Source organism: Cheilinus undulatus, linkage group 16, assembly GCF_018320785.1.
Source record: "Cheilinus undulatus linkage group 16, ASM1832078v1, whole genome shotgun sequence".
Lineage (NCBI taxonomy): Eukaryota > Metazoa > Chordata > Actinopteri > Labriformes > Labridae > Cheilinus > Cheilinus undulatus.
In genome coordinates, this window is record NC_054880.1 from 5,192,660 (window position 1) to 5,215,026 (window position 22,367).

Genomic DNA, 22,367 nt, shown 5'->3' on the forward strand with positions numbered 1-22,367 from the left:
ACCACTCTGTTCAAAACACAGATAAATGGCTCGATAACTACAAAGAAACCCAAGAAGAAGTCCAGAAAAGAAAAAGACAAGAACAGAAAGTCGACACTGATCTTCATACTAAGATTATAAATAGAGATGTGATCAGGTACGATCTAAGAATGCAGAGTGTGAAGTTATTGAGGTTTTGGTCTAACATGATGTCACACACACACACACACACACACACACGTGTGGTTGAAGTTATGAGAAAGCGGACAAACAAACCTCACTCATTCCTCATTGATTCTTTATTCTCTAGCCCAGTACCTGAGGATAACTACCCCTGTAATCAGAGCATCTGTAACGTCATGTATCTGTCATGTTGAATGAGGCTGATTTCATGGTCTTTGACATTCAGACACATGTGTCAGTTAAAGAAGGTTGGGAAACACTCCTTTAGCGTACTAAGATCATAAAACAGTGAAAGCATCAAATTATGTCCAGTTTCAATTGAATACAGCTGTTAAACAACAAGTATGGTGCATAATGACAGTTATTCTTGAACCTTTGGGTCTGAAGACATTGTTGGACTGTTGTCTGATGTTATGAGGGGTCTGGTTTAAATGCACGGTGAAAAGTGATGTTTTTGTCGTTCATTTAACATTTAAAGATCTGAATTTTTTTGTCCTTTTTCTCTCTGTCCAACACAAAAGGAAAGAAGACCACACCAACAACTTCAACAACAACATCAACGCCTACAGACCTGGCAACGACAGGTAAAGAAATAATTATTTTAAATGGACACAAAAACGTTTTTATCAAAGCTCAGAGGATCTACCACGGTTTGTTGTTGCTAGGTTATGACCACTTCTTTGCTCTGTGTAGTTAAAACTGTCCTGGTATTAGCAGCTGTAGACCTGAAAGCTTTACCTTCAAAGAGATGAACCAGAGCAGTTTAATTCTGCCATTGTTCTTGACAAAAAAAGGTTTCACAAGTCCTGCCCCTTCTTGATTCTGACTGGTCTGTCAGGGAAAGTGACATTGACAAACCCAGCATCGTTCCAACAGTTAAACTGATAAATGTTTCAGGGTGGCTGTGTGGTGGCTGCGTGGTGGTGGCTTGTGGTGGCAGCTGTGTGGTTGTGGCTGCGTAGTGGTGGCTGCATAACAGCTGCGTAACAGCTTTAACATGCTTCATTTAAAATGTTTTCATTGTGTTTCTTTTTCCCTTTGTCAATGTACCTTTAATGTCCCATGTGAAGCACTTTGAATTGCCTTGTTGCTGAAATGTGCTATACAAATAAACTTGCCTTGCCTTCGTTATAGCTGCATCAAGGTTTGATTTTCACTTTTGGCATGCATTTTATCGGGTCGTTTATTCAACATTTAAAGATCTGAATTTTTTTGTCCTTTTTCTCTCTGTCCAACACAAAAGGAAAGAAGACCACACCAACAACTTCAACAACAACATCAACGCCTACAGACCCGACAACGACAGGTAAAGAAATAATTATTTTAAATGGACACAAAAACGTTTTTATCAAAGCTCAGAGAATCTACCACGGTTTGTTGTTGCTAGGTTATGACCACTTCTTTGCTCTGTGTAGTTAAAACTGTCCTGGTATTAGCAGCTGTAGACCTGAAAGCTTTACCTTCAAAAAGATGAACCAGATCAGTTTAATTCTGCCATTGTTCTTGACAAAAAAAGGTTTCACAAGTCCTGCCCCTTCTTGATTCTGACTGGTCTGTCAGGGAAAGTGACATTGATAAACCCAGCATCGTTCCAACAGTTAAACTGATAAATGTTTCAGGGCGGCTGCGTGGTGGCGGCTGTGTGGTGGTTTCATAACAGCTGCGTAACAGCTGTAACATGCTTCTTTAAAATGTTTTCATCGTGTTTCTTTTCCCTTTGTCAGTGTACCTTTAATGTCCTGTGTGAAGCACTTTGAATTGCCTTGTTGCTGAAATGTGCTATACAAATAAACTTGCCTTGCCTTCGTCATAGCTGCGTCAAGGTTTGATTTTCACTTTGGCGTGCATTTTATCAGGTCAGGGCTCTCATCCTGGCTAACAGTTACTTAATTTTGGAGTTGAAAAGTGTATCAAGTTATTGCTGGGTTCTGATGTTTGATTACTAATTTGTGCTTCTTTTGACTCCATTTCAACACCAATCATTTTTTCCTCATGTTTTCTATGTTTGACCCATTTTTGCCTCTTTTTACCACATTTTGCTGATTTTCAACACCTCTTCGCTTCTTTGGCTGCTCTTTTTTTGTCTCTGTAACCCATTTTTGGTCCCCACTTTAACACATTTTTGCAACCTTTTCAGGTTTCTGATACATTAAACCTGTTTTAGCCATTTTTAACCTCTTTCCACCATTTTTCACCCATCTTTGAAATGTTTGTGCCTGTCTTAATCCATTTTCCTCACTTTTTATCAGATTTTTTGCTTCTTTTGACCAATTTTGCTTCTTGTAACCCAAGCTTGCCACTGCTGAACCACTTTTTACCCCTTCTTTTGTCAATTGTTGCACTTTTTCCCACACATTTCTGCCACTGTTAAACCATTTTTGGTGCATTTTAACACCTTTTCCAGACTTTGGGCTCCCATTTGCCTCTTCTGTTCATTTTTGCCTCTTCAACCCGTTGTTGCCACTTTTCACTCATTTTTGACACTAACCAATCTTTATCCATTTTTAACCACTTCTCACCATTTTTGCCTTTTTGCCTTTTTTAAACCATTTTATCCCATTTTTGCTTCTTTGAAATCATTTTTGCCACTGTGTTCCCACATTTTTTCAACTGCCCCCTCCCTTTCTCGACCTTCCACAAAATATGTGCTAAACCAAACCGTTCTTAGATTTTCCCCTCATGATGTCATGCGGGAAGTTAGCTCCACCCCCAGGTTCAGTAGGCACTCCCAGCTTGGATGAAGGTTTTGCCCTCCAGCTGAGAGGAGGATCAGAGCTGTTTCTCAATATGCAAACTTCAGCATACTTCTGGACTTACGGACTTGTGATACGTCATCAATCAAAGCCAAAGTTCTGTTCCAATTCAAAGTCCGCATCGAAACAAGTTCGTTTGAAGTACCCGGATGTGGACTTGCCCCGCCCCTTTTACCGAGTCTGCTGCTGGACGTAACTTGAGCGGACTTTTCACAGTTACAATCCCACAATGCAATTCGCACCGTCCAGCAGGAAACTCAAACAATGGCGGGGGAGAAGTCACACAATTGTAAGTAACAGTTGCTGCAGCGTAAAAATATGAATAAATTGCTTGTTTGTGATAGAATTGTGTTTGAAACCCAGAAACGTTGGATGAGTTGGATAAAATTCATCCTTGATCAATTCTAAATGGACGATGTCGGTGTTTTTGGAAACGCTAGCAACGGGACAACCGGATGTGACGTGTAGGTACGTAGAAGGGGACGCTAGCAAGTCCGCTGCTGTTCCGATAGTAGTAGGATCGTTCAGCGGACTCCCGTACCCCTGAAGTCCGAACTCTGGAACGAACTTGCAAAGTCCAAACTTCCAGAGAATGCAAGTTTGAACTTGTGAACGTTGAATTGAGAAATGGCTCAGGAGAGCTACATCCGTTTTAGCCACATCAATTTCCTGAGAGGGGCAGAGTCAGAGGCGGAGTCCAACAGCTCAATAACATTTAAAGCCACAGACACAGAAACGGCTCTAAGCAGGGCTGAAACAGACGTGCAAAAATCTAATAGTGGAGTGTTTTTGTCAGCAACAAACTTCACAGGCGTGTTTTGGAGACCTCTGAGACCGATATGAACTTGTCTTAAAGGGGTAAAATATGTGACCTTTAAAGTTTCTCTGGCATCTTCACGTTTGTGCTCTTCATGGCTTAGCTTTGGATTCTGATCTGAGTTTCCATGAGCTCTACATTTTAAAACATTTCTATTTTAACTCAATAAAAGTGATTGTTTCTTTGATAAGAGTGGTTATTATTCCAGTGAAATCTGAAATATGGTTACCACAGATGACCTTTATAGTGGTCAGGGATTTGGCAGACCTTAGAAAGCTTGGCCATGTGTGCCTGACACTTATGTCTCAGGCACAGAGAATCTTGAGAATTTTTAGTAGAAAAAAAAACAAACCCAGAATGCTTTGTGAGTAGCTCACAGCTTTAACCAGGAAGTCCACCTTTAACAGCTTTTCTCCCTCATTATAAGAACTTCATCCATAGAACCAAACCAGTGGTGTACTGTTTAGTAAACAGTGGAGGTAGGTGAAACTCAGCAGCGTCTCTCTACACATCATTTGTTAATGTTTTGGTTTAGAGCCCCCTGGTGGTACTGTGTATTTAAATTTGAGACGTTTGTTTTATATTCCAGCGGCTCCCCCAGAGTTGGTGTACGGAATAGCTGCCAGCTCTCTCCTCCTCATCATCATCATCACCATAGTAACAATCGTCGCCTGTGTGAAAAGACGCAGATCCAAAAAACGAGGTGATAAACTAAACCAGGAAACATTTCTACAACCCAGTTTCCAAAAAAGTTGGGACAGTGTGTAAAACATGAATTAAAACAGAAGTTAATGAGTGTCAGCTCTCATAAACCCATATTTTATTCACATCGGAACATAAACAACACATCAGATGTTCAAACTGAGACATTTTACCGCTGAATGAAAAGTATAAGCTCATTCTGAATTTCATGGCATCAACACATATAAACTTTTTTTGGAGATGGGTTCGTTTTAATCCAAAGGAAGATGACAGATTTGTATTCATGTATGTAATTGCTGGAATGGTTCAGAGTGCCAACACTTGTGATGTTGATTTTATTTTTTATTTTTGCAGTAAATGAAGAAGAAGCATCTCCGGTCTATGATGAAATTCAGGACGGATTAGTATTTCAGCCAAAACATGGTGAGAAAAAGAGCAACTTCCTCTTTATATATTATTGACAGCGGTGGGAGGTGAAATTTCCCACTGTGTCATTTTTAAAGTTATGCATGCGATGGATAAATGAGGGAACACATGGGACAAATGGGAGTCCATGGAGGTCATAAGTTGGGTCTAAAATGGTCGGAAAGTTTCATAGAGATGCTGCAGGAAGGAGAAAAAGTGACTTATAATTGTAAATACGGGCAAAAAGTGTCAAAAAAGGGAGAAGGGTCTGGCAGCAGCCGCTACAAACCACGCTCCCTACAAAACACACCCCATCTATCCATACAATAAATTAATTCTAACCCTAACCAGTGGAATTAAAATGCTACACCTAACCCCAGGAAGATAATTAATTAAAATACACACCTACCTCACTGAGCTACCCTTAAATCTTACCAGTGGAAATTAAAATGCTAAACCTAACCTAAAGCTAATTATGGCCTATCTAAACTAATCTAAGTTAACCTTAAACTAAGCAAATAGCACAAGTAGGCATGTTTTGTAGGGGGTGTGGTTTGTACAGTACCTGCGAATGCAGTTGGGTGTTAGTGAAAAAAGGGGCTAAGGTGCCAAAAAAATGCAGCAAAAAATGGGGGACAAAACAAAACATGGTAAAAATGAAAAAAAAAATAGATACAAAAATGGGCTAAATGGGCTAAAAAAAGGCATAAATGGGTAAATGGGAAAGATGTGGCAATTTTGGAGAAAATGGGCGGAAAATGGGGGGAAAAGATAAAGGGGCATAAAATGGGCTAAAAGTTCCAAAAAGATGCGGCAAAATGGGTGAGAAAGGCAACAAAACAAAGACAGAAACGGAAAAAATGAAACAAAAATGGTCAAAAAGAGGCAAAATTACCAATCCAGGCAAAAGTGGCAAAATTGGTCAAAAAGCTCCATCTGTTAGCCAGGATGCTAACACCGATGCTAACGATCCAACACACACGCCAACTAACCAACGTCATCGACAGAGACCTTCCACCTAGCTGATGATTTCATGTAGGTCTGTCCACCAGAATAGGGTCCAAAATTATGCAAAGGAACTGAAGCACCAGACTTGGTCCAGACCTTGGTCTGGTCCTTGATCTGGTCCTTGGCCTGGACCGTGGCACAGACTTTCAGGTGTGAAAAGCCCCTCAGAGACTCCAGTCCCACCTCTGACTGTGTTCACTGCTTGTCCATATTTTTCTTTACAGACTGTTCGGCCCAAAACGAACCCACGTATTCCAACATCCCTGATCTTCCTCTGATGGGAGAGATGAACGGTAATCACAACAACATTTACTGTGAAAGATTCAACATCAGACCAAATATTCAGATCTGTTTATTCCTGCTAAATAAAGAAACGTTTCCATTAAATCTCACTGTTCTCACAGACACAGACCTTCAGGATGAGTCCCCTTACTCCTGCATCGAAGACATTCCCATTAGAGGAAACAACAATGGTAACGGTTTATTTATAAAAACTTTTGACAGAGCAGAAACAAATTTAAAATTCTTTAAATATTTAAAAACAGACCAAACATCTCTTCTTCCATCCTCAGGTTTTCTGCAGACCTCTGAGAGCCGTCATTTTTTACTGCAGCAGCCAAAAACCTCAGAGAACAACAACGAGCTCACCTCTGCTGTTTAAATTCTGCTGATGCTGAGATCAGATTCACTTCTGCACAAACTGGAACAAAGACCAGTTCATGTGTTTGTTTTCAAGGTAATTTTAGCTCTAAGAGGCTTCACATGAGACAGGTTCCCATGTTTGATAGCCATACTGCTGATATAAAGTCTGACGGCTGTGATCCAGGCTGTCAGTTGTATAAATGTATGAAATGTAAAATATCATCTTTAAAAAAAGCTTTCAGACATTTCCAGACTCACATTCATGTCTAGAACATTCCCAGTAGCTAGAAAGTGTCTGACTGTAGATTTCATAGAGGAGGAATTCCTGGTACTCTTCCTTTGTGTTTTTAAGCTTTTTAACCATTTATTTGGTTTACTGTATTATTTATTTGATTCCTCTGACCACAGAACAGTTTTCCATGTTAACTCAGTCCATCATAAATGAGCTTTGGCCCAGAGAAGACGGGGGTGTTTCTGGATTCTGTTCACATATGACCTCTTTTTGCATAATAGAGCCTGTTTTTAATGTCGTGGCCCCTGAGGGCCCCTGAAGGCTCCTGAGGGCCCCTTCAGCCTCCAGATTCTCTGAATCTTTTGACGATTTTATGGACTATAGATGGAGGGAGATTCAAAGTCTTCACTTTTTTGAGTTGAGGAACATTTCTCTGAAATTGATCTACAACCTTTAGATGCAGTTTATCACAGATTGGTGAACCTCTGCCCATCTTTACTTCTGAGAGACTCTGCCTCTCCAAAATGCTCCTTTTATACCCAGTCATGTTACTGATCTGTTGCCAATCAACCTCATTAGTTAAAAAATGCTCCTCTAGCTGATTTTCACAAGTACCACTTACTTTTCCAGCCTTTTTTTGCCCTGTCCCTGCTGTTATGAGTGTAATTTTCACAACCCCTATAAATGGAGCTGCGGTCACTGCATCCAAATGTGAAACACAACCATGAGCTGAGTAGTAAACCAGAGGCGAATAAGTGGCAGCTGTGTGTACCTGGTGTGACATCTGGACCTCGACCACGGCGTCCTTCCTCGGTTACCCCCACAGTCTTTGGCTCCCATGAGCTGCCAGCCCCGTCTGGTTGGTTTCGTCCAGGTTTTGTTGTGTTGTGGTGGAGAGATGGTGGTGCAGGTCTAAAACTGCGCAGGCTAAACTCATGCAACTAAGCAAACACAGTGCAGGCTGAACCACACAACTTCACGTTTGTCCATCAGATGTAAGAGTGAAGGAGTTCTTTACGGTGTCTCTATCACGGCTCTGCAGCTGCTGCGAATCCCTGCTGCTCTCTGTACAGGTGTCCCCAATTTCACAATCAACCGGTTTTCAATCACACAGACCGGAAGTGACATCTCCCAACACCTACCTGTGTCGCTGGGATTTGTAGTCTTTATTTCCCAGGCTTTACCTGACAACATATTTACACACAGCTGCTGCATCTCTGTTTAACACCAGCTCATAGTTTCAGGGGAAAAGAAAGTGATAAAGAGAAAAGACCCCAATCCTATCCGTAACACTACTTCTTTGAGGTTCCATCAAATTCAATATGACCTCAAATTTTTCAGGAAATGGTTAAAAATCTTGGTTTCAATATCTGATACGTTGTTCATGTTCTATTGTGAATTAAATATGGGTTTATGAGATTTCACATTCATTGACTTCTGTTTTTGTTTACACTTTAAACAGCGACCCAACTTTTTTGGAATTGGGGATTTAACTCAGACTGGAAATTCAACAAACACACATGATACCATTTAAGTTTCTGCATTGTTTCACTGCAGCTTCACACAGAATGACTGACTAACAGCACATGTCTAAATATAATAAAAACATTCAACAGTAAAATCTGATTCTGGCTGATTTTAAATGATTTTGATCCTCAGATCTGTAGAGTCATGAAGCTGATGTTCTTCCGTTTGTGTGGTTCCTGACATTTTTGCTGATTGAAGAGGAAACGTCAGCTCTGATCGACCACAGGTTAAAACAGACTCACAGTGATGAGTGAGAGTTTAGTGGGTGGGAGTTTGGTTAGAGGAACAGACGCTAACGCTCAGACAGTCCAGTTCCTGTTCTTCTTTCTCCCATACAGTCTGCCGTCTCTGTCTGTGAAGATGAAGCTGATTCTCTGCTGCTGCATCTTCACCCTCGTATTAGGATTTAACATCTCTGCAGGTATGGATGAAAACTTCACTTCCAGGTTTTTATAGAATCAGTGGAGGGAGTTGTTTCAATTCAGACTTTTTCTGTGATAAAAAACATAAATATCACTCATGCAACAGCTGTTACTGGGGGAAACTTCAGGAAGTTCATGCACAACAAAAATACTCTACATTAAACACATTACAGTGAAGTAGACAAAAACTGATGCAGGTACTTGGAAGGTGCACTCGCGTGGTTTTACTCTCAGTATAAAACTATGACAGTGAGACATTCTGGGGCTTTCTGAGGGGCCTGAACTCATTATTGGGTCTTGTGGTGTTTTCCATGGGAGATCTAACAGGGAGCCAAGCATTCTGGTATTTTGTCCACTTTAATTTGGGCAAATTTAAATGACAGTGTCTGAAATCTTTACTGACAAACACCCTCTATCTTTAAACTCTCTAACTGTGGTGATAATGTGGGGAATTCTTCAAGCAGAACACTTTTTAAAAAACATGAACTTTAATGTGGTTCTAGCACTGATGTTAACCATGTTTTGGTTTCTTGAACTGATCAGACAGCAGATCCTCACTTTTCTGACGTTGCTTTTATTTTGTAGGAATCATCCATGAAATTATTAATGAGAAGAACCCAGTCACTCTGCGCTGTCCTGGCTCTGTGAGGAGGAAGGTGAAGTGGAGCAGAGAGAGCAATGGAACCAGAACAGACATTATTACAATTTATAATGATGTGGAGACAAAACACATTTCTGACCCGTATAAATATTATCGTACATTAGCTGATAAATCTCTACGGATTCAGAAGGTTAAGGTCTCACACTCTGGAAGATACTTCTGTAACAATGAAGCAGTCGTGGATCTGACCGTGATTCCATCAGGTAACACCAGACAGTTTCACTTCTCTGTTCTCTTCATGCTTTCAAACAGTCTCCTATCTCTAAATTCTTCCTCTTTCTCTATTTTGGATGAAAGCAAACCATCAGCACAGTGATAGAAGAATGCATTTCCTCTTTAAATTCATTGTTTTTCTTGTGTTTTTCTTGAAGAACAATTAATTCAGTGGTTTTACTTGGACTTCAGTGTTTTGATCGGGTTTATAACATAACCTGTTTTGACAAAAGGAAAACAAGTGTACTGTTGCATGCACCTTGCCCCATTTTCAGCAGCTGCAGACGACCTGCTCAGGTGGCCTCGGCCAGATATCATATCAGCGAATCAAAAATAGAGGTGGTAACCGGAGGGTCTTACTCCTGGAGCCCTGGAGAAACAGAGCTTTGTCTTTTTTGTCATGAAAATAAAAATGCAGCTTTAGCTAGAGAGAGCATTGAAATGCTGAGAGTCCATGGTGAGGCTGCAGGATGCTCTCAGGAGGCCCAGTGCATGCACAAAAACAAATCTGTAATCAGACTGTGGGAGACTTGAATTTAGAGCAGATTAAAAGTTTTCACCCCCTTGGATGTTTTACCCTTTTATTGATTTTATAAATCAGTCATATATAATTTGGCATTTTGACAGAAATGAAAAGGATAAATAAATTCTAAAAAGTCTTTAAAAGTGAAAACAGATTTATACAAAGTTATGTTAGTGAAAAAAAATCAGTGATATAAAACAAGTGACTGCATGAATGTTCACCACCTTTAAAGTGACTGATTTAATTGATGCTACTTGTCTCACAGTGAAAGGAGGTTCACCTGAGGTCAGTGAATGTGTCTCAGTGGTTGTAGTATAAAGACACCTGTGTCTGGAAGGTTACTGGTTCATCAGTATTCATGGCTACCATTCCACCACGGAGACAAAAGAACACTCAAACTCGAGAAATCTGTTTTCACTTTTTGTTAAAGAGCCAAATTATACTGACCATGATTGATTTATAAAATCAATAAAGGCGTAACTCAAATACTTTCTATGGGCACTGCATGTAATAATGATATAAATAACCAAGTTATTCTGTGTGCATGTTAACACTATAACCTAAATATGACCAAAACTGGGATAAGGTTCAAAACTGGAATATAGAAATCAACATAAATATGCTTAATTTTTACTGCATTTCTGTTCAGTGTTTATGTTATAATTGAAATCTTGTTCTGACTACAGGAATAAACATACTCAACACAAAGAGGACCAGTGTCAATCTGACATGCCCTCCTGATGTTGGAGGTTCAGATGATCCTAAATGGAGCACAGATGCTGGAGAAATACCAACACAAAATCGGATTTGGACTTTAGACAAGTCATTGGTTATATCAGAGCTGCAGCTTTCTGACTCAGGACTTTACTACTGTGATGGAAAACCAGCCGTGTACCTGAACGTGATCAGAGAGGATCAGTCTGACAGAGGTGAGAGATGATCAGTCTTTAATTTTTCACAATAAGAGTGAAGCATCCTTTAAACATTAGAGACATAAAGGTATCACACAGGAATATCTTTGGTTGCATTTTCAGGAACCTGAAATGTTAAAGAACTGCCAAAATGTAACAGGCAGTTCTTGTTTGGAGCTCAAATCGTCATGTTAACACGGCCTTACTCTGAGCTAGGAAAGGTGTTTAAATGTCCAACTATTCCTTTAATGCTCATACTAAAATCAGACTGATACAGGGCTAAACAACAGATAATTGTGTCAGTATTTTGACTAAGATTCTGAGGTTGATCCAATATTTCTGTCCTCTTTAATGAGCTAGCTGAAGTTGAGAGAAACCTTCTGAACAGTGACATTAAACAGCTTCATCGTCTCTTCAGAAACAGATTCTCTGTGTGATAGAGTTCATTTCAGTTTCCTGTTATTTTTGTTTTCTGTTTCCTGCTGCAGATAATCAGGCTAAAACCACAACACCAACAACGACGAGACGAACAGAAGCAAGACCGACTACTGCAACAGCTCTGTTAACAACACCGACGAGGGATTCGACTACAACAAAGCAACAAAAACCCAAGAAGAAGTCGGGAAAAGAAAAGAAAAGTAGGGAGACAGTAATCTGAACACTGACATTACATAATAAAGATGTGATCAGATATACGAGTACAGACAGAAACTCAGAGATGCACAGAGAGAATCACGTAGGAAGTTACTGAGGTTTCAGTCTTGCATGTACAGTCATGCACATGTGTATGGTTTTACCCATGAACAAACAGTTTCTGGAAAACTGGATCGAAGGATAGCTAGATGGATGATGGATGGATGATGGATGGATCGAAGGATAGCAAGATGGATGATGGATGGATGGATGGATGGATGGATGGATGATGGATGGATGGATGGATGGATGGATGGATAGATGGGTGAATGGATGGATGGATGGATGGATGGATAGCTGGATGGATGATGATGGATGGATGGATGATTGGATGGATGGATACATGGATGGATGGATGGATGGATGGATGGATGGATGGATGGAAAGAAGGATTGATGGATGGATGGATGGATGGATAGATGGATGGATGGATGGATGGAAAGAAGGATGGATGGATGGATGGATGGATGGATGATTGGATGGATGGATACATGGATGGATGGATGGATGGATGGATGGATGGAAAGAAGGATGGATGGATGGATGGATGGATGGATGGATGGATGGATGGTTGGAAGGATGGATGGATGGATGGATGGATGGATGGATGGATGGATGGATGATGGATGGATGGATAGCAAGATGGAAGGATGGATGGATGGATGGATGGATGGATGGATGGATGGATGGATGAAGGATGGATGGATGGATGGATGGATGGATGGATGATTGGATGGATGGATACATGGATGGATGGATGGATGGATGGATGGATGGATGGATGAAGGATGGATGGATGGATGGATGGATGGATGGATGGATGAAGGATGGATGGATGGATGGATGGATGGATGGATGGATGAATGGATGGATGGATGGGTGAATGGATGGATGGATGGATGGATGGATGGATGGATGAATGGATGGATGGATAGATGGATGGATGGAATTATTATAATATTGATAATAATAATAATAATAATAATAATAATAATAATAATAATAATCGCAAACGCAATAACACAAGATCACACCCACCCACTACACCAGTACTTTACATTACTGCCTTCCAGATGCAGATACAGGACACTCAGATACAACAGAGCACGGCTTAAAAACAGTCTCATACCCTCCGCCATCACAGCACTAAACCAAGAAAATGTAAATGACACCTGATTGTCCTCATTTATTTGTAATCATTGCTGGAAGTGAAAGCTATGCGTTTTTGTGTCTTGTGATTGTTCCCTCTTGCTAGGCGTTCTCATACCTGCATGTACAGAATCTGTGAAAATGAATTTCCCAGAGGGGACACTAAACTAACTAACTAACTAACTAACTGACTGACTGACTGACTGACTGACTGACTGACTGACGATAGTAATAATAATTGGTAACATTTTATGTATTTTGTAATTTATTTAACAGGTATTACTATCATCATTGTATCAGTATTTTCAACACCTTAGATAAGTCGTCATCCTCATTACTTGTTATACTTCTAGTGTTTTTTACATTATAGTTTCATATATAGTTAAAAACATGAGGCGGTAATGTGAGATACTGACAGAAAGATTGTTCGCTTCTTTCTCCCTATTGCTCTTGATCCTAGCACCAGAAGCACCAGCTGTAACAACTACCACTCTGTTCAAAACACAGATAAATGGCTCGATAACTACAAAGAAACCCAAGAAGAAGTCCAGAAAAGAAAAAGACAAGAACAGAAAGTCGACACTGATCTTCATACTAAGATTATAAATAGAGATGTGATCAGGTACGATCTAAGAATGCAGAGTGTGAAGTTATTGAGGTTTTGGTCTAACATGATGTCACACACACACACACACACACACACGTGTGGTTAAAGTTATGAGAAAGCGGACAAACAAACCTCACTCATTCCTCATTGATTCTTTATTCTCTAGCCCATTACCTGAGGATAACTACCCCTGTAATCAGAGCATCTGTAACGTCATGTATCTGTCATGTTGAATGAGGCTGATTTCATGGTCTTTGACATTCAGACGTGTGTCAGTTAAAGAAGGTTGGGAAACACTCCTTTAGCATACTAAGATCATAAAACAGTGAAAGCATCAAATTATGTCCAGTTTCAATTGAATACAGCTGTTAAACAACAAGTATGGTGCATAATGACAGTCATTCTTGAACCTTTGGGTCTGAAGACATTGTTGGACTGTTGTCTGATGGTATGAGGGGTCTGGTTTAAATGCCCGGTGAAAAGTGACGTTTTTGTCGTTCATTTAACATTTAAAGATCTGAATTTTTTTGTCCTTTTTCTCTCTGTCCAACACAAAAGGAAAGAAGACCACACCAACAACTTCAACAACAACATCAACGCCTACAGACCCGGCAACGACAGGTAAAGAAATAATTATTTTAAATGGACACAAAAACGTTTTTATCAAAGCTCAGAGAATCTACCACGGTTTGTTGTTGCTAGGTTATGACCACTTCTTTGCTCTGTGTAGTTAAAACTGTCCTGGTATTAGCAGCTGTAGACCTGAAAGCTTTAACTTCAAAGAGATGAACCAGAGCAGTTAATTTCCGCCATTGTTGTTGACAAAAAGGGTTTCACAAGTCCCGCCTCTTCTTGATTCTGACTGGTCTGTCAAGAAAAATGACATTGACAAACCCAGCATTGTTCCAACAGTGAAACAGATAAATGTTTCAGGGTGGCTTGTGGTGGCAGCTGTGTGGTTGTGGCTGCGTAGTGGTGGCTGCATAACAGCTGCGTAACAGCTTTAACATGCTTCATTTAAAATGTTTTCATTGTGTTTCTTTTTCCCTTTGTCAATGTACCTTTAATGTCCCATGTGAAGAACTTTGAATTGCCTTGTTGCTGAAATGTGCTATACAAATAAATTTGCCTTGCCTTCGTTATAGCTGCATCAAGGTTTGATTTTCACTTTGGCGTGCATTTTATTGGGTCATTCATTTAACATTTAAAGATCTGAATTTTTTTGTCCTTTTTCTCTCTGTCCAACACAAAAGGAAAGAAGACCACACCAACAACTTCAACAACAACATCAACGCCTACAGACCCGGCAACGACAGGTAAAGAAATAATTATTTTAAATGGACACAAAAACGTTTTTATCAAAGCTCAGAGAATCTACCACGGTTTGTTGTTGCTAGGTTATGACCACTTCTTTGCTCTGTGTAGTTAAAACTGTCCTGGTATTAGCAGCTGTAGACCTGAAAGCTTTACCTACAAAAAGATGAACCAGATCAGTTTAATTCTGCCATTGTTCTTGACAAAAAAAGGTTTCACAAGTCCTGCCCCTTCTTGATTCTGACTGGTCTGTCAGGGAAAATGACATTGATAAACCCAGCATCGTTCCAACAGTTAAACTGATAAATGTTTCAGGGTGGCTGCGTGGTGGCGGCTGTGTGGCGGTTTCATAACAGCTGCGTAACAGCTTTTACATGCTTCTTTAAAATGTTTTCATTGTGTTTCCCTTTGTCAGTGTACCTTTAATGTCCTGTGTGACTTACTCTGAATTGCCTTGTTGCTGAAATGTGCTATACAAATAAATTTGCCTTGCCTTCGTCATAGCTGCGTCAAGGTTTGATTTTCACTTTGGCGTGCATTTTATCAGGTCAGGGCTCTCATCCTGGCTAACAGTTACTTAATTTTGGAGTTGAAAAGTGTATCAAGTTATTGCTGGGTTCTGATGTTTGATTACTAATTTGTGCTTCTTTTGACTCCATTTCAACACCAACCATTTTTTCCTCATGTTTTCTATATTTGACCCATTTTTGCCCCTTTTTACCACATTTTGCTGATTTTCAACACCTCTTCGCTTCTTTGGCTTTTTTGTCTCTGTAACCCATTTTTTGTCCCCACTTTAACACATTTTTGCAACCTTTTCAGGTTTCTGATACATTAAACCTGTTTTAGCCATTTTTAACCTCTTTCCACCATTTTTCACCCATCTTTGAAATGTTTGTGCCTGTCTTAATCCATTTTCCTCACTTTTTATCAGATTTTTTGCTTCTTTTGACCCATTGTTGCTTCTTGTTACCCAAGCTTGCCACTGCTGAACCACTTCTTACCCCTTCTTTTGTCAATTATTGCACCTTTTCCCACACATTTCTGCCACTGTTAAACCATTTTTGGTGCATTTTAACACCTTTTCCAGACTTTGGGCTCCCATTTTGCCTCTTCTGTTCATTTTTGCCTCTTTAACCCGTTGTTGCCACTTTTCACTCATTTTTGACACTTACCAATCTTTATCCGTTTTTAACCACTTCTCACCATTTTTGCCTTTTTTAAACCATTTTATTCCATTTTTGCTTCTTTGAAACCATTTTTGCCACTGTGTTCCCACATTTTTTCAACTGCACCCCCCTTTCTTGATCTTTCATAAAATATGTGCTAAACCAAGCCGTTCTTAGATTTTCCCCTCATGATGTCATGCGGGAAGTTAGCCCCGCCCCCAGGTTCAGTTGGCCCTCCCTGCTTGGATGAAGGCTCCGCCCTCCAACTGAGAGGAGGATCTTAGCCGTTTCTCCATTCAAAGTTCCCAAGTTCGAATTTGCATTCTCTGGAAGTTCGGACTTGGCAAGTTCGTTCCAGAGTTTGGACTTCAGGGGCACGGGAGTCCTCCGAACGATCCTACGACTATCGGAACAGCAGCGGACTTGCTAGCGTCCCCTTCTATGTACCTACATGTCACATCTGGTTGTCCTGTCGCTAGCTTTTCCAAAAACACCGACATCGTCCATTTAGAATTGATCAAGGATGAATTTTATCCAACTCATCCAACGTTTCTGGGTTTCAAACACAATTCTATCACAAACAAGCAATTTATTCATATTTTTACGCTGCAGCAACTGTTACTTACAATTGTGTGACTTCTCCCCCGCCATTGTTTGAGTTTCCTGCTGGACGGTGCGAATTGCATTGTGGGATTGTAACTGTGAAAAGTCCGCTCAAGTTACGTCCAGCAGCAGACTCGGTAAAAGGGGCGGGGCAAGTCCACATCCGGGTACTTCAAACGAACTTGTTTCGATGCGGACTTTGAATTGGAACAGAACTTTGGCTTTGATTGATGACGTATCACAAGTCTGTAAGTCCAGAAGTACGCTGAAGTATGCATATTGAGAAACAGCTCAGGAGAGCTACATCCTTTTAGCCACATCCATTTCCTGAGAGGGGCAGAGTCAGAGGCGGAGTCAAACAGCTCAATAACATTTAAAGCCACAGACACAGTAACAGCTCTAAGCAGGGCTGAAACAGACGTGCAAACATCCAATAGTGGAGTGTTTTTTCAGCAACAAACTTCACAGGTGTGTTTTGGAGACCTCTGAGACCGATATGAACTTGTCTTAAAGGAGTAAAATATGTGACCTTTAAAGTTTCTCTGGCATCTTCATGTTTGTGCTCTTCATGGCTTAGCTTCGGATTCTGACCTGACTTTCCATGAGCTTCACATTTTGAAAAAATTTCTATTTAACTCAATAAAAGTGATTGTTTCTTTGATACGAGTGGTTATTTTTCTAGTGAAATCTGAAATATGGTTACCACAGATGATCTTTATGGTGGACAATGATTTGGCAGACCTCAGAAAGCTTGGCCATGTGTGCCTGAGACTTGTGTCTCAAGCACGGAGAATCTTGAGAATTTTTAGTAGAAAAAAACCCCAGAATGTTTTATGAGTAGCTCACAACTTTAACCAGGAAGTCCACCCTTAACAGCTTTTCTCCCTCATTGTAAGAACTTCATCCATAGAACCAAACCAGTGGTGTACTGTTTAGTAAACAGTGGAGGTAGGTGAAACTCAGCAGTGTCTCTCTACACATCATTTGTAAACGTTTTGGTTTAGAGCCCCCTGGTGGTACTGTGTATTTAAATTTGAGACGTTTGTTTTATATTCCAGCGGCTCCCCCACAGTTGGTGTATGGAATAGCCGCCGGCTCTCTCCTCCTCATCATCATCATCACCATGGTAACAATCGTCGCCTGTTTGAAAAGACGCAGATCCAAAAAACGAGGTGATAAACTAAACCAAGAAACATTTCTATAACCCAGTTTCCAACAAAGTTGGGACAGTGTGTAAAACGTTGATTAAAACAGAAGTCAATGACTGGCAACACTCATAAACCCGTATTTTATTCACATCATAACATAAACGACACATCAGATGTTCAAACTGAGACATTTTACCACTGAATGAAAAATCTTAGCTCACTTTGAATTTCATGGCAGCAACACATATCAACTTCTTAGGAGTTGGGGTTGTTTTTTAATCCAAAGGAAGATGACAGATTTGTATTAATGTTTGTAATTGTTGGAATGGTTCAGAGTGCCAACACTTGTGATGTTAATTTTATTTTTATTTTTTGCAGTAAAAGAAGAAGAAGCAGCTCCGGTCTATGATGAAATTCAGGACGGATTAGTATTTCAGCCAAAACATGGTGAGAAAAAAAGACCAACTTCCTCTTTCTATAATAATCAAGATTAAATTTGAGGTGAGGTTAAATTTCCCAAGGTGCCATTTTTAATCATAAACATGGTCAACGTTCCAATGAAAACCACAACACCTACTGAAAGTAGATCGATGACATCAACACACCTACTCATAGAAGATTAGAGAAAAAAACACTTCTTTGTCACTTTTCAGTCTTATTTGACTTTTCAGACTTTTCTGTCTGGTTTATTGCTAATTTTTTCTTTGTTTTTTGTAAATCCCTGAGTTGTTGTTGTTGTCATGTCTGCTAAAGCACTTGTAAACATCTGTTTTTAAAAGTGCTACATCGATAAAGTTATTATTATTATTATCATTATTATTATTATTTTGGTACAAAAAAAACCCTCATTATTTTCTGATTTAATCTGATTTTAATAACTGGAACAAAAACTTGTATCTGAGGATAGATTTAAATATTCATGTAAAATCATGGAAAGGCCTTCACAGCTGTCCTACATTCAGGGTTGGTGGTGACTGCTCAGTTGTGTCTACAGCCTAATCCACACATAGGTGGTCATGTTTGGAGCTTTTCCTTCTGTCATCCTGCAGATCCATCTTGCAAAGCTCTAATCTGAAACTGTTGTTCCTGGTCTGAGACTGGACCAAGGTAGGAGCCACAGGTGGTGTTTAGTTGGACTGGGAGATGATAGCAATGGCTGCCACCAGTGTAGCGATGTACTCAGATGTAGCTAACTATACCGGCAGTTTAATTAGAACTGGGCCTCCAAATCTTAGCCATCAACAATCTACACTGTCGAAGCACTTTACTGTCGAGCTCAGGTTACTACTGGAGCTGCCCACGCCTACATCATTTTGTCCCATTGCTCTGATTGGCCCATAATGAATGTGACAGAACGTTCCACTAATCACCTTCAGAGATTTTTGAAAATTCCTGCGCTTCACAGACTTTATTATGGGAGGTTTCCCAGATGAATTCAAATATCCACATGATGGATAAATGAGGGAACACATGGGACAAATGGGGGCCCATGGAGGTCATAAGTGGGGCCTAAAATGGTCAGAAAGTTTCATAGAGATGCTGCAGAAATGAGCAAAAGTGGCTCATAGTTGTAAACATGGGCAAAAAGGGGGAAGAAGGGGCTAAGGTGCCTACAAGATGTGGCAACAATGGGCAAAAAGCAGCAAAAATTGGTTAAAAGATGCAAAACAGAGTGTGAGTAACTGATGAAAGAATGTTGGGATATAAATGATACCAACATCAGAACCAAATAATAACATGACACACTTTTAGCTCCATCTGTTAGCCAGGTCGCTAACACCGATGCTAATGATCTAACACACATGTTAATTAACCAATGACAACGACAGAGACACAACCACCTAGCTGATGATTTCATGTAGGTTTGTACGCTAAAATAGGGTCCAGATGGGTCCAGAACCAACAGAGTCAAAACTATATAAAGGAACTAAAGCACCGGCCTTGGTCTGGTCTTTGGTCTGGACCTTGGTCCAGACTTTCAGGTGTGGAAACCCCCTCAGAGACTCCAGTCCCACCTCTGACTGTGTTCACTGCTTGTCCATATTTGTCTTTACAGACTGTTCGGCCCAAAACGATCCCATGTATTCCACCATCACTGATCTTCCTCTGATGGAAAAGACGAACGGTAACCACAGCAACATTTACTGTGAAAGATTCAACATCAGACCAAATATTCAGATCTGTTTATTCCTGCTAAATAAACGTTTCCATTAAATCTCACTGTTCTCACAGACACAGGCCTTCAGGATGAGTCCCCTTACTCCTTCATTGAAGACATTCCCATTAGAGGAAACAACAACGGTAACCTGATTCGTCCATTTATTTATAAAAACAAATTTAAAATTCTTTAAATACTTAAAAACAGACCAAACATCTCTTCTTCCATCCTCAGGTTTTCTGCAGACCTCTGAGAGCCATTATTTTTTACTGCAGCAGCCAAAAACCTCAGAGAACAACAACGAGCTCACCTCTGCTGTTTAAATTCTGCTGATGCTGAGATCAGATTCACTTCTGCACAAACTGGAACAAAGACCAGTTCATGTGTTTGTTTTCAAGGTGATTTTAGCTCTAAGAGGCTTCACATGAGACAGGTTCCCATGTTTGATAGCCATACTGCTGATATAAAGTCTGACGGCTGTGATCCAGGCTGTCAGTTGTATAAATGTATGAAATGTGAAATATCATCTTTAAAAAAAGCTTTCAGACATTTCCAGACTCTCATTCATGTCTAGAACATTCCCAGTAGCTAGAAAGTGTCTGACTGTAGATTTCATAGAGGAGGAATTCCTGGTACTCTCCTTTGTGTTTTTAAGCTTTTTAACCATTTATTTGGTTTACTGTATTATTTATTTGATTCCTCTGACCACAGAACAGTTTTCCATGTTACCTCAGTCCATCATAAATGAGCTTTGGCCCAGAGAAGACGGGGGTGTTTCTGGATTCTGTTCACATATGACCTCTTTTTGCATAATAGAGCCTGTTTTTAATGCTGTGGCCCCTGAGGGCCCCTTTTTGAGTTGAGGAACATTTTTCTGAAATTGATCTACACCCTTTAGAAGCAGTTTATCACAGATTGGTGAACCTCTGCCCATCTTTACTTCTGAGAGACTCTGCCTCTCCAAAATGCTCCTTTTAAACCCAGTCATGTTACTGATCTGTTGCCAATCAACCTCATTAGTTAAAAAATGCTCCTCCAGCTGATTTTCACAAGTACCACTTACTTTTCCAGCCTTTTTTTGCCCTGTCCCTGCTGTTATGAATGTAATTTAGACAACCCCTATTAATGGAGTTGCGGTCACTGCATCCAAATGTGAAACACAACCATGAGCTGAGTAGTAAACCAGAGGCGAATAAGTGGCAGCTGTGTATACCTGGTGTGACGTCTTGACCTCGACCACGGCGTCCTTCCTCGGTTACCCCCACAGTCTTTGGCTCCCATGAGCTGCCAGCCCCGTCTGGTTGGTTTCGTCCAGGTTTTGTTGTGTTGTGGTGGAGAGATGGAGCAGGTTTAAAACTGCGCAGGCTAAACTCATGTAACTAAGCGACCACAGTGCAGGCTGAACCACACAACTTCACGTTTGTCCATCAGATATAAGAGTGAAGGAGTTCTTTACAGCGTCTCTATCATGGCTCTGCAGCTGCTGCGAATCCCTGTTGCTCTCTGTACAGGTGTCCCCAGTTTCACAATCAACCGGTTTTCAATCACACAGACCGGAAGTGACGTCTCCCAACACCGACCTGTGTCGCTGGGATTTGTAGTCTTTATTTCCCAGGCTTTACCTGACAACATATTTACACACAGCTGCTGCATCTCTGTTTAACACCAGCACATAGTTTCAGGGGAAAAGAAAGTGATAAAGAGAAAAGACCCCAATCCTATCTGTAACACTACTTTTTTTGCTCATATTTTTCAGGAAATGGTTAAAAATCTTGGTTTCAATATCTGATACGTTGTTTATGTTCTATTGTGAATAAAATATGGGATTGTGAGATTTCACAATCATTGACTTCTGTTTTTGTTTACACTTTAAACAGCGACCCAACTTTTTTGGAATTGGGGTTTTAACTCAGACTGAATATTCAACAAACACACATGATACCATTTAAGTTTCTGCACTGTTTCACTGCAGCTTCACACAGAATGACTGACTAACAGTGCATGTCTAAATATAATAAAAACATTCAACAGTAAAATCTGATTCTGGCTGATTTTAAATCATTTTAATCCTCAGATCTGTAGAGTCATGAAGCTGATGTTCTTCCGTTTGTGTGGTTCCTGAAGTTTTTGCTGATTGAAGAGGAAACGTCAGCTCTGATCGACCACAGGTTAAAACAGACTCACAGTGATGAGTGAGAGTTTAGTGGGTGGGAGTTTGGTTAGAGGAACAGACGCTAATCTCAGACAGTCCAGTTCCTGTTCTTCTTTGTCCCATACAGTCTGCCGTCTCTGTCTGTGAAGATGAAGCTGATTCTCTGCTGCTGCGTCTTCACCCTCGTATTAGGATTTAACATCTCTGCAGGTATGGATGAAAACTTCACTTCCAGGTTTTTATAGAATCAGTGGAGGGAGTTGTTTCAATTCAGACTTTTTCTGTGATAAAAAACATAAATATCACTCATGCAACAGCTGTTACTGGGGGAAACTTCAGGAAGTTCACGCACAACAAAAATATTTTATATTAAACACATTACAGTGAAGTAGACAA

At 40.2% G+C, this 22,367-nt stretch overlaps 1 protein-coding gene across 4 annotated transcripts in view; it reads left to right on the forward strand.

Moving 5' to 3' along the window:
• The window catches only part of LOC121523827, a 28,099-nt gene extending 6,264 nt beyond the window's left edge, over positions 1 to 21,835 (forward strand). For 2 of the 4 annotated variants that reach the window (XR_005993063.1, XR_005993065.1), the window contains 8 exons: positions 684 to 746; positions 1,406 to 1,468; positions 4,322 to 4,435; positions 4,789 to 4,857; positions 6,072 to 6,140; positions 6,252 to 6,320; positions 6,420 to 8,669; positions 9,256 to 9,358. Coding sequence is in view for 1 of the 4 variants with exons in the window: in XM_041808882.1 (XP_041664816.1) it covers positions 8,495 to 8,669; positions 9,256 to 9,534; positions 10,754 to 10,996; positions 11,467 to 11,616; positions 13,986 to 14,048; positions 14,681 to 14,743; positions 17,572 to 17,685; positions 18,040 to 18,108; positions 19,718 to 19,786; positions 19,894 to 19,962; positions 20,054 to 20,142 (1,383 nt within the window). In the remaining 3 variants the exon portion in view is untranslated. Of the gene's footprint in view, positions 1 to 683; positions 747 to 1,405; positions 1,469 to 4,321; positions 4,436 to 4,788; positions 4,858 to 6,071; positions 6,141 to 6,251; positions 6,321 to 6,419; positions 8,670 to 9,255; positions 9,535 to 10,753; positions 10,997 to 11,466; positions 11,617 to 13,985; positions 14,049 to 14,680; positions 14,744 to 17,571; positions 17,686 to 18,039; positions 18,109 to 19,717; positions 19,787 to 19,893; positions 19,963 to 20,053 lie in introns of those variants that run through there. The other 2 variants (XM_041808882.1, XR_005993064.1) reach the window with 2 other exon arrangements.
• Positions 21,836 to 22,367: the final 532 nt, after the last annotated feature.